Consider the following 12,933-nt stretch of genomic DNA (forward strand, 5'->3'; position numbering starts at 1 on the left):
ACCTAACAGGTATAAGCAACTGAAATGTGATGATTTTCTTCTTTCTTAGTCCGGTAGGGAGAGCCTGTTGGATTCAATGATGAGACCACAAGATTACTGTTTCTGGGTGAAATGGGGAAGAGACACGCAAGGGCATTTTTATAAAATTGACAATGTCCAATTACCAAGGAACAGTAATGTTCTACAGGGTTAATAACCACTGCATTTTTCCTAAAATTATCCCACGTGCTGTATTTTGGTAAGAGTAAAGGTGAAATGACTTGCTTGTTCCTACCCTGTATTTTTAAATCAGGCATATCTGCTCAGTCTGAATGACGTGAAGGTCTCTCCAAGGATCCAGGATAATACTTGGATATTTCCTATCTTTTCCTTAACCAAAGATTCCATTCTTTTAATATTGCACACCTCCAGAGGAGGATTTTAGTTGACTTAGAGTTTTACAAGGTAGTCACAAATGATGCAACACAAATAATGGGACAGGTGGGGCTTAAGGCAACTGACTACAAAGCAGGGTTCCCTACATTTCATCAGTGTTGTGCCTCCTTGGTGTTCCTCGGTCCCCTCAAGAACTCTGGCCAAATTGTGACTACACCCTTGGAAGGAAAAGGCCACCTGCCGACTGGCATCAGGTGACATGGCATCATTCCTGTCAACACTTACCCTAAGGGAATACCCAAACCAAAAGATTTTGACCCAAACACAGGAGAATAGTTCAAAATGGAAACCAATAAAATATTTATTTTCCTGGGGATCAAAAGGATTCTGAGCTTATAGGGGAAAACATAAGAAATTGGAAGTGGAAAAGTGTTTAGGTTGAACACCAGCAAGAATTTCTAACCCTGACGGTGTTTTAGACTTGGGAATAGAATATGGAGGGGTATTGTAGGATCTTGTATTGTAGGATCTTTGCTGAAGATTACGTCTGTGCACGATGCTTCAGCCCTATCCACCAAAGTGGAATATGACCTTGCACGTCTTCCTAAATTCTCTCGTAACTTAAGATTTTATTCTCTTAGCTTCACAGTAAACTGTGACTGAGAAACAACAGGGAGGGATCTTTCCGTGTTTTGGAGATGAAGGCAAGCATAAAGAAATGAGTTCACAAGAGGAGGCAGAAGATAAGATGGGCTTGGGAAGAGGCTTTGACCAGTTTAGAGTGTGAGGCCCATTTTAAAGAATTGTGGGAAGGAAATTGGGCATAGAAAAATAAACCGAAAGGGATAGATAGTAAAATGTCAATAGTAGTTATTTTGGGGTTTGGAATTATAGGAAATTTTCTTTTTCTTCCTTTTGCTTATATTTCTTCTCTATGCAAAAGATTTTATTTTGAAAGCAGTATGGCTTTGTCACCAGAATAATCTAGTGTGAAGTTCCAAACCCCAAAGCATGCTGGGGAAAGGGGGGAATTCTTTGGCCTATTTGAACACTTCCCTGAGTGACCTGTCTAATGTCCACTGTCTTCTGTCCATTGGTATGTCTGACCAAATAATGTTGGTATCAATTCAAGTGACATAAACATCTTACAGCTTAAGCATTATAATATTTAGCATTAAATGGTGAATACTCCAGCCTGTATTAAAAATTTGAGGAGTTATTGGTTAGGTCAATGAAATAAGTTAGTGGTGCCCAATCGGGCTGAAGAGAAGGCCATAGACAACTGCCACTAACGGGGCCTTCTTTCTTACCTGCTTCCCCAAAGATGCTCTATCAAAATTGTTCAGGGTTAAACAGGCTTTTAAAAAAAATTCTAGTAGAGGTTTCTAGATCATATACTCTAGTAAAAGGCCATTTGTGAAAACTGTGATGGAGCCACTGAAAAAGAATCTGCAGCCTCTGGGGCAATAACCCCCTTCTATAAGGTGTCATGGGTCATTAAGCTAATCATAAGCAAACTTTCCTAAATAGATTCCAGGATTATTTTCAGGCATCGTATATGCTTACAAATTACACAGAGCTGGTTTTCTTCAAAGTTCCAATTTCAAGGGCATTAAGTATATATCTTATTTATTTAAACAGTTCACTAACACAGACTAAATGATATTTTACGTATATATATTTCTCAGTATACTGAAATTCTATTAGTTTTTTGGAGATTGTAAGTACACTAAAAAAAATGTCTAATTATGTAAAAGACTAGATTTCCTTAGAATTTAAGAGTGCTAATAGCAAGGTTCAAGTCAAATTTATTGACCAGTTAGTTGGAGATTCATACATACTACCTGAAGTAAGATGATAAGGTATCATATACAGATTATTTTTTCCCATATTTTACTATATATTTATGTATATTTTTCTTACAACAATACCTAGAGATTTTAGTTAGAAGCAAGAATAATAACCTAAATAAATTCAACTTGGAATGATTGTTTCTACATTTGGTGATGGTTATATATATTATTTTGCCTGATTTATTCTGTCTACTGAGAGCTCTATATCTAAGAGCTCTGAGCTCTTAGATATAAAGTTATGGGTCCTCAATAGCAACCAATGAAAAGTCCTTAGCTTTGTAAGATTTGCTATCACAAAATATGATGAAAACATGATTGTAAATGTTTTGAACATAGAAATATAGATATTAGAAAGACCTAATGATATCCAGCAAAACTTGAAGCAAATGAGACATTAACCTTCTAAAAGGATGGTGGTTGCATTCTATCTTTAATTGTCTGACATCAATGAAAAAGATCACTATATATTTTGCTATTTACTGACTCATTAAATTTTTAGTCTAAATTATAGCAATTATAAAATTTCAGGAAATTTGAAAAAGTGGAATAATCATACATAATACTGCTATCCAAACACTGCCATTATGCATTTTCTAAAAACAATGCGTATTATGACGTCTTGGAGATGAAAGAACCCTTACTGATAACAACACAAAATTCAGTAAGTATTTTATTTTCTAGAAATTGTGCTGAGCGTTTTACAAGCTTGGTACTATTTCAATCTCTTGACAACGTTATGAGGTGAGTAGTCTTGTAAGTGTCATTTCACAGGGGAGGAAACCAGGCTTGCCCAAGTTCAGTCAGTTGCCCAAGTTCATTCATTTAGCAAGAGTAGATGATGGGCTTTGACTGGGCCCTGACTATCATAATCCAGCTGAGTCCCCAATTTTACCAATTGGAAAAAAGAAGTCTTAGGCAAGTTAAGTGAGTTGCCCAAGGCAGTAGAGCTAGTTTTGATGTAGCCTTGATTATGATTTTTATAACCCTCTAGATCCCTTGTATTCCAATATTTAACATTTCCTATTAACAGTCAGTGTTGGCTTTAAACATGCTTCATGCCCCAGGTTGAATCAGTTTTATCCCATTCTATCCATAGTCTGTCCATCCCAGTGGGTCTCAACTTTTCCTGAGAAAATACCGGGGCCTTTAAAAATTACAGGTGTTTGGGTCCAACCCCCAGATTTTTGGATTCAGTTGATCAGAGGTGCAGCATGGGATAAAAATCTTTCTAGCTGATTCTAATGCGTAGCTAGAGTTGAGAAGCACTGGTCTATACAAAGAATATCGGGTTATCGACCACTTTATATATATTCCAAAATTCTTTAGATGGTTTTTTCACCTTCTAGCATTTCTGTCATGTGGTTAAAGCATTTTCATGATTTGTATGCCTAAAAGGAACAAATAAACATAAATATGTCACTCAGTTAAATCTTTGGACAAATAACGTGTTTAAAAAAAGAGTAACTAAAGCATCAGGTTGAAGTGGAATACGGAATTTCAAGCACTGCTCTTGCACCTAATTATACTAAATGTAACTTAATCCATGATATAGCTTTCCTCTTTTAGTGCTTATGTCAGTTAAGGAAATGTGGTCCCATTTAAGTATGTCACTTGGGTAATTTGTAATTTGAAGCAAAGGTACTCATTGGGTCTATGGGTTTATAGGAAACAGACCAATATGGCCAAAGTCACACTCTCTAGCATGGCTTTTAAATTACTGGAATGAACCACAGAATTTGTATTTGTACTTGTGTTTGATTTAGAATGAAATTAAGAACCCGAACTAACCCCCGCAATTAAATTTTCAGATGAGTGAGAAACCTGTCCATTCAGCAAGCTGGGCTTACCTGTGCAAAGGGAGTCACAATCAGGTCATCTCCATGTCTGAAAAACAAACCAAAGGCCACGTTAGATGGCGCTGATCACTCTAGGACCACTTTCAAGCAATATTAAATAGTAAGTTTCTCATTCATAAATCCTCACAGAGAATTACAGTAATTCCATCCTTATTCTTCAACACATGTTCTTCTCAATCATGGGCGTGAAGATGTGTCTTCTGGGATGTTAACCATTGTCCAGTTCCCTGGGTGAAAAGAGGGGCTTCTTGATCATAACCAAGGTCACTGGCACTTATTAAGCGCACAGGATATATAACAGTAGAAACGGAGTTCCAGCAGTGGGGCCTGAGTTTTACTCTTTGCTGCTAATGGTAAGTATTACTGAAGGGTGCTCTGGTGAGAGGTCCCTGGACCATCTAACGTTGGAAGGTGATGAGCATCAGGTACTCTGTATCATCATGTGTGAGCCCTGGATGGGCTCGGAACTGTGGATGACATAAGACTGCGTCATACCCTAATAAAAACCAGTGAAACTTTTCAACTGACTCACATCCTAGCCGCCGTAGTTACGGGGGCATGATACCCCGTGTGTGCTGTTGTTACAGCAACCTCAGTGACACTGTGCCGAGGACGCAGGAGCAAGGTCTCAGCATGACGTGTCTTGGAGGGACAGGGAGAGGCAAGGAAAGTTGTGAACATTCTGCTTGGAAGAAAGTGAGAAACCCAGGCCCAGAGTTCTTTCGTGGTGTCTCTTAGTATGAATAGTTCATGAGAAGGATTTCCAAAATCTCCACGGGATATTTCTTGATCTAGCTAGCTGGAACTCTTTAATCAAAAGGGAATGGAATTATTCTACACAGAAAGCTTCCGGACATGACCCTAACTGAGAACACTGCAACTAAATGTTTCACTCACTCATGAACAATTCTGGAAAGGGCTTGAGTGACCTAAAACAGCACTCATGAGATATGCTTCGGCACAAGCAGCATATGGATGACGTTAGTAAATGGACTGCTGCCAATAATTAGACCAGTTGCTACAGTCATCATCAAATTACACAGAGATCTTGAAATTCAAAGTGTGGGAAAAATAAAGCAGAAAGGGGGTGGAACACACTCTAAAGGAAACGTGTGTTATCTTGCACCCTCTTCGTTCCACAGTTACATGTTTGAGGGGCACTGCTCTTTGGAGAGATTATTCAGAGAGCCAAAATTTAACTAATACAAAAATCTAGATATTTTCCCGAGGTACAGTCTTTTCTTCCATTTTATTCTTTATAATTTCCCGACTACAAAGTTTATTTTCTAAGAACTTAGTCAACTTGGCCAAGGCACAGTAACATTCTGAAATCAATCCCTGGAAATGTCTTTTAATTTTTCACATGAATTACACTGGATTTGAATCACTCTAAACTGAAAAGCATGTGCATGTGTATTAAAACACTTAATTCTATCTTTGGTTGTATTTCATTCCCAAGCACTATAAAACATTTATTTAGAATATACAATATTTAGGGTAATTTATCAGACTTGCTTTCTTTCCATGTCAAAGCATAAAGAAAATTAGTTATCATTTTAGTGATGGAAATATTTCACTCTTGACTTCCCCAGAAATTGTTTTTGCCAAATATCTCAAGACCGTCTCATTTTAGTCACAGTAGAATTGTTTCTAGCAATTCAGTGGCAAATATCCTCAATAAATAGCCTACCCTTTCTTTTCAAAATTATGTAAGGTTTAAATTATCTCTGAATAGGGACTTCCCTGGTGGCACAGAGGTTAAGAATCCACCTGCCAAAGCAGGGGACACAGGTTCGAGCCCTGGTCCGGAAAGATCCCACATGCCATGGAGCAGCTAAGCCCGTGCATCACAACTACGGAGCCTGCGAGCCACAAATACTGAAGCCCACATGCCTAGAGCCTGTGCCATGAGAAGCCTGTGCACCGCAACTAGAGAAAGCCTGCACGCAGCCACGAAGACCCGACGCGGCCAAACATACATACATAAATAAATAAATTTATTAAAAAAAATACATTATCTCTGAATATATACCGAATGTATAACGACAGAATCTTTGTCCAAGTCTTTGTCCGTAGCCTGCCCTCGAGACCATGGGCTGAACTGGAACCACCCACTCTGGCCCCTGGGGCAGGAGCAGGCTCTCCCCTCCCTCAAAGAGAAGGTTGCTGAGTTCTGAGTCTGCTCTGCTGGCCACTGGAAGTGGGGATAGGAGGCCCAGCAGCACACCACTGAACTTCCTGTTCTTCCAGGGAGGGATGACAATAGAGCCAAGAACTACTCCCTATGCCTCCCGCCATCCTTCCGCTACTTTTGTATTATTTACTACAGTGCTTTCATTTCTACCCTCATTCTTTCTATAATAAGAAGCCAGAAACACTGGTAAGAAACTGAAAGAGAGAAATCAAAAAGCAAACCCTCACAGACACCTCACTGGGATCCAGAAACTGTTTAAGCTCTTAAATGGGAAAAAAAAGCCTCTTGCCCTCTTGCAAAATAAACTCAACCAAGAGCAGCACCTGAAAATACAGTTTTGTAACCTAGTTCATTTCAAGATTGTGTTTGAAATACACGAGGCAACGACCTTTCCACGCTTTTTTATTATTACCAAACCAGCAGTTAATTAGAAGAAAGTTTATACTTTATTGAGAGAAGATTTCTAATCCTATGAAGCTGTGAAAAGCATTAGAGGCCACAAAGTATCTGCTGCCTCTAAATATCACGTATTGCAAATTTCAGGATGGTAAATGGCTGGGTGAACTAGTGCTTTGAAGAGGGGCCATGGTCTGAGCCTTACTTCCTGAATGTTGTGCAAACTTTTTGATCTTCTGTGCTTCACTCTCTCTGGCTATAAAACCAGAAAGACATTCTCCTCTGGAGTTCGTCAGTAGGATTAGGGAAATGATAAACATACAGATGGTGGTATTTTGAAATCCTGGTGTCTTTCTTCCCTTAGACTCAAAACTATCACCCATTCATCACCATCTTTGATCCACCTCTTTTAAAATTAGAGAGTCATTAGCGAACAAGTATGTTCTTCTTATTAATAGGCACATAAAAATGCTACTGGGAGCCCAACATAAAAAATGCATTTAGAAGCATAAAAATGGTTCTGGGAGCCCTGTTTGACAACACCCAGGAATTAGCCACAGGAGGAACTTTTCTACTCACCACTCTTTACTCCCATGTTCACAGAAGTACAGACATAGAAAATAAACAAACAAATACATACACAATGTACTTGATCTTGTAAAAGCTAACATTTATACATATACTGAATACAAAACATATTAATTGTAGAAAACTTTGGGAAATACAGAAAAACTTTAAGAGCCATCCAAAGATAACTGCTGTAATGATTTGGTTTTTCCAAAAAAATACATATAATGTGGGCTCTGAGAAAATGTAAATGTCACATTTAAGAATATAATGAACCTTTTAAAATTACTTTTGAAGGAGGTATTATGATTTCCATAAACTTCTAGTAGACAAAATACTACTAAAACAAACAAAAACAAATGAAAAACTCTGCTTCATTGGTAGCAGATTCAACTGAGGATATGGCTTCTCTGCATTGCTTGGCCTTTTAGTTTAGAACTAGCTCTACTGTAAGTAAAAAATTAACTAGTCCCTCGGCTTATGGAACCCCAAGGACTGAAGTTCCTATAACACAAAGCCAACCTCAGCCATACCTGAAAGTGATCTTCCTCTTTGATGCTACTGCCACTTAGAATTAAAGTAATCCCTTTAACACAAAAGCTTGGTCCTGTGGTCAAAATCACAACTACAGAAACTTGAATTTTGGAAAGAATGTCCAGCAACATTCTACTGAGAACTAAAAATAATGTAAATTAATATAAGATCAAAATTAAAGCAGTTCAGTATTGTGTACAGTAGTATCTTTCAATTTGAAATTTTTCAATGTCAAATTCCAAGCCATTTGTGCATGTCTGTATACACAACTCTGATGGTTTTTCGATAATGATAACTATAGTTATCAGTCATCAAGTTGAAATGATTACCCTCACTTGAAGATCACCTTTGTGTTTATATTCCATATCAGCACCAAAAGAACAAACCAAATTACAGCCCTTTCCCCAGTTTTAACAGACAAATAAACTAATACTTATTCTACAAAAACAGGTGACTGAGGTCATCCAGGTTCTTAACTTTATGAGGAAACAGCTTTCTTTGTCCTTGAATTGTAATTTCCTAATAGACTTGAGTGGTAATTTATCCTGGCATCCCTTTCACTGATGCCCAGGAAAGACACTCAATGTTTTGTTGATTTCAGCTCTGGGGGCCCTTTTAATATGTTCCCAGTATTTTTTATTTCTTAAATGGGCTTTCAATATAATTATTTTAAAAAATCAGAGTACAAATATCCAACAAACTGATAAATAATAATGGTATTACTTTCAAAGTTATAATTTTTATAAAACAATAATGATAACCAATATTTATCAAATGATTACTCTGTGCCAGGAACTGTGCAAAGCACATTTCACTGATTATCTCCTATTAATTTTTTTTGTACATGAGGAATGGAAGCCCCAAGAAGGACAAAAGAAATCACTATGCCCATGGTGTGATGGGGTCAGGATTCAAAGGCAGGCAATATGACTCTGGCGGGTCTGTGCTTAAACACTGTGCAATTCTGCACCAGTAATGGCATTTATCAATGCCAAAAGCACATCCCAAACAATGCCTAATCTCTAGGCATTTTCCATTTCATAAAGATGATATGTACCATAAAGACAACAAATGGAAGAGTTAACATATAAATGCAAAAAAAATCAAAACAAAAAAGTTACTAAAATGACTTACAAAACAAAACAATCTCTATCCACCTGCTGACTTTCATGTCCTTCTACCCTAAGCTAAAATAATAAAATGAAATAAAATAATTCTTGGTTTCCTACTGAGGTGATAATTCTGGCTGAGAGTTTAATATCATATGTCCATATTCAGAGTGTAGCAAGATTACATGCATATCATATGTAACAAAGGCCTCTGGAGATGGCATTTATGTGCACATATATATGTATATGTAAACATCTACATATAAATGTATTTATGTATATATTGTGTGTGCATGTGAGTTGTAATCCTAGGGACGGTATTTTGATTTTCTGCCTCTGTATTTCAAAAGGGGTGGGGGGGAGATAAAGGTACTGTATCTGCCACCATACTTATCTGCATAAAGAAAATTTACTATATTATTTTGCCTGTACTACTCAATATAAAAACCCTTCAAAGACCAACTGCTCTGCAAATATTACATTTTAAGGTATACTTCCTAAGATTAAAAACATATCATGGGGGGACTTCCCTGGTGGTCCAGTGGTTAAGACTTCGCCTTCCAATGCAGGGGGTGCGGGTTCGGTCCCTGGTAGGGGAGATAGGATACCTCATGCCTCGCGGCCAAAAAACCAAAACATAAAACGGAACCAATATTGTAACAAATTCAATAAAGATTTTTAAAATGGTCCACATCAAAAAAAAATCTAAAAAAAAAATATCATGTGTCAACGCAAGTTCATCAATTATAACGGATGAACCACTCTGTTATGGGGGCAGAAAGTATATGGGAAATCTCTATACCATCCTCTTCATTTTGCTGTGAAACTAGAAATGCTGTCTGAAGTCTTAAAAAATTAAAAAGACAAAAATATATCATATAACTTTAGAAAGGGATGTGACCTTGGAAGTTATTTAGTCTTCTGAAATTTAAATCATTTGCTCACTTCTTATTCACAGTTTTAAGAATTAAGGCCTTGGCCTGATATTTGACCAAAAACATTCTAAAAGCAAAACCCTCAGTTTTTGGCCCACGTGTGCTCGTATCACATGCACTGATGAGAAAGTAAATGAAATTGGAGCTAATGCAACATAAGCAAAAATTCTCTAGTCTGAAGTGTAATCTCTTCTTTATTTGTCATCAAACAAAAATTTAGGCTTCGTTAGAGAACGTACATGATGCCAATAAACGGCCTCAAATTTGTTAGTTAAATGATGGCATGAGAGATCATCTGTTTTCAGAATTATTCAGCAAAAGATTTTCCAGTTGTAAGAAGTTAAGTGTTTTGCACATGTAGAGACACATTCGCTAAGCCTATTTATTTTGTTTAATAAAAGCTAATACAATAAAGGGGTCCTTCTAGGCGTGTTGATGGCACAAATTGCTGTCACGGAACTTTGATGACTGACCTCCATGGGCTGGGGGAGGGGGAAGGAGGACGGGGAAAGGACCGAGTACACAGCAATCTTTCACAAGTGCCCTCACTCTGTTGTAGGAACAGGTTCTTCTTTTCTAGTTTGTCTTATTTGACAGTCCCGTTCTTAACGTCAGTGGCTCTGCCTTCTTGGTTTTTCTCTAGGATGGGTTCCCAGGGAAAAGATTTATGGGTAGCTAGAAAAACAATTTTTTAAGATCTGCATGAGGTAAAATGATTCAGGAGATTAAAAGGAAGGGTGTGACCAAATGGGGAGAGGAGTGAGAGCAGTATGTTTTCTGCATGCCTACTATTACCAGACCCTGCTCTGCTAACACACAGTATTTAATTCTGATGCCTCTGCACTAAATGGATGCTCATATTCCCATCCTAAGATAAGGAACTGGTTTCTGAGAACTTAAGTAACTCATCGGTGGTCATGCCCTTGGCAAGTGGCAGAGATCAGTGGTTTCCAAATGCCAGGCTGAGACCTGGTACTGGCCCAAGAGAATGTTCATTGGTCCTTGTGAAGGTGAGAATAAACATGAATCATGGAGTAAGGTTTTTTAAAAAGTCATATTAAAAAACAAAAGCTAACCATATTCCTTTGGAAAACTCTCCTTTATTCTGAGAATATGTGCCACTCCCTTTGTAAAAAATTCTAGTGAAATGCCTTTGGAAAATAAAATGATTGTGTATATCGACGGGAATTTACTTGTTAAATAAATAAAGTCATTTATCTGGCAAAGTAAGCACTTAGTAACCCTGGGTCAGTCCCCCAGATGGTTTTTGAAGTCTTAGTGAGTCATGAAATCCCAAGGCATGAAAATGAGCAGTGGAGCTGGATTTAAACCCAGGCTTTAAATACCGTTTCGCTTCTACTGCATCATGCTGCTTTCTGCATGCACAAACGGATTCAGACTATTCTGAAGCCCCATAAAAGTACATATTCTAGACTCTAGAACATCACGGTCAAACAAAAGTTTTTGCTGTGATGGAAATGTTCTCTCTCTGTGCTGTCTAATGCAGTATCCACTAGCCACGGTTACTAGTTAGCACTGAAAATGTGGCTAGTGCAAGTGAGGAACTGAATGCCACTTTTATTTAATTTTAATTAATTTAAATTAAGAGAAAGTCACCTGGGGTAGTGGTTATCATCTTGACCAGTGCAGCTCTTGAGCAATCTTTACAAAACTTCAGTTTTAAATTTTCCAAGGGAAGACAATGTTTTATATAACTGAAAAAAAAAAATCTACTCTAAGCTTGGGGGCAAAAGAGCATTGATATATTAACGTAATAAAAATACTTGATTGTTCGGCAAAGACCCTAAATGGAAAGATTTGCCCAAATGGCCATCAAGATTCTCCAACCCTGAAAGGGAAATAAAGATTTTAGTTTAATTGCTTTGCTTATATTCTCACCTAGAGGCTACTGTGCCTGCCAGAAAATGCCAAAAGGTATGGTCTAGCAGCAGCTGCTGATTGAAATCACTATATTCAGGGTCAAGATACCTGGATTCTAATTCATGGCATGCATGTGTGTGCACATGCAAGACACATTTTTGAGCAGAATTTTGTGATTTCAGAAACTGAGTTAATATTTTCCATTGTTTCCTTACATGATTGTTTTGAGGATCAAGTATTAAACTTCAGAGGAGAATTCTATGTCAGCTATAAAGATTATACAGACGTCAGGCAATTTTAAGAATATATTCCTTTCTATATACATCACTTCCCAAAGAGTGTACCGAAACTTAGAGCCACAAAGGGCAAAACAAGGTGGACCTTGTAAATATCCTGAACTTGAACTGATGTCTTTGAGGTTTGTTCATGAAGCTTTAAGACATCCTTTCACCACTTTCAAAGTGCTTCGGTGTTTGGAGTGCTGGGTTATAGACAAGCTGTCTGTCTGGGAAACATCAGGTTCCTTTCCTGGATAAATATAGTACAAGATGGCTACCTTTAAACAAATGTAAAACAAACAAACAAACAAACAAAAACCACCAAGAAATAGTGAAACATGTAGGAAATTTTATCTAATCTCTATAGTAGGTGGGAGAAATGAATGGAAACTCAATATATTGAAGATAAATAATGAGCATGAAAAGACGTAAAACAAAAGTGTGCTGTCAGCACATGGAATTAACTCCGTGATTTGATGCAAAAGAGTTCTTTTTACCAACTGCCTTCTTTTTTAGCTTCTGTAAAAATGTACTCATAATTGAAAATAACAGTGATTGAGTGAAAGTTTTATTGAACTTTTTAAAAAATCACCACAGGAACCTTTAGGTAACACATAAATCATAATGCTTGTTTTCTGATTTTCCTGGCAAAAAAACCCAAAAATCAAACAAAGGAACAAAAAATAACCAGCCAAACAAACAAAACTGGCCCTGGTGGATAGAACAAATTCAGTCTGGAGTTCTCTAAGTCCCAAAGGAGGAATCGATGTTGAGACACGGAAACATGAAATCTGCATGCAGCCCTGTTCTCCCTGGAAGGAAAACTAGGAGCTAAAAGGGCTTTGGGTCTTGGGATCATTCATAACATCTACTAGCAGGCGACATCATGCACTGAACTGCTTAAATGATTTTCTGTCACAGTGTAGACTCCCACATTTGCAGAGATGTAAACACA

The 12,933-nt window shown here is 37.6% G+C and overlaps 1 protein-coding gene across 3 annotated transcripts in view; it reads right to left on the reverse strand.

Moving 5' to 3' along the window:
- The window catches only part of LOC308616889 (3',5'-cyclic-AMP phosphodiesterase 4D), a 575,090-nt gene that overhangs the window by 202,610 nt on the left and 359,547 nt on the right, over positions 1-12,933 (reverse strand). For all 3 annotated transcript variants that reach the window (XM_081233383.1, XM_081233381.1, XM_081233382.1), the window contains exon 3: positions 4,076-4,112. In XM_081233383.1, coding sequence (XP_081089509.1) covers positions 4,076-4,112 — 37 coding nt within the window. The remainder of the gene's footprint in view (positions 1-4,075; positions 4,113-12,933) is intronic.

The sequence above is a fragment of the Mesoplodon bidens genome (assembly GCF_964165515.1).
Source record: "Mesoplodon bidens genome assembly, chromosome: 4".
NCBI classification, from domain to species: domain Eukaryota; kingdom Metazoa; phylum Chordata; class Mammalia; order Artiodactyla; family Ziphiidae; genus Mesoplodon; species Mesoplodon bidens.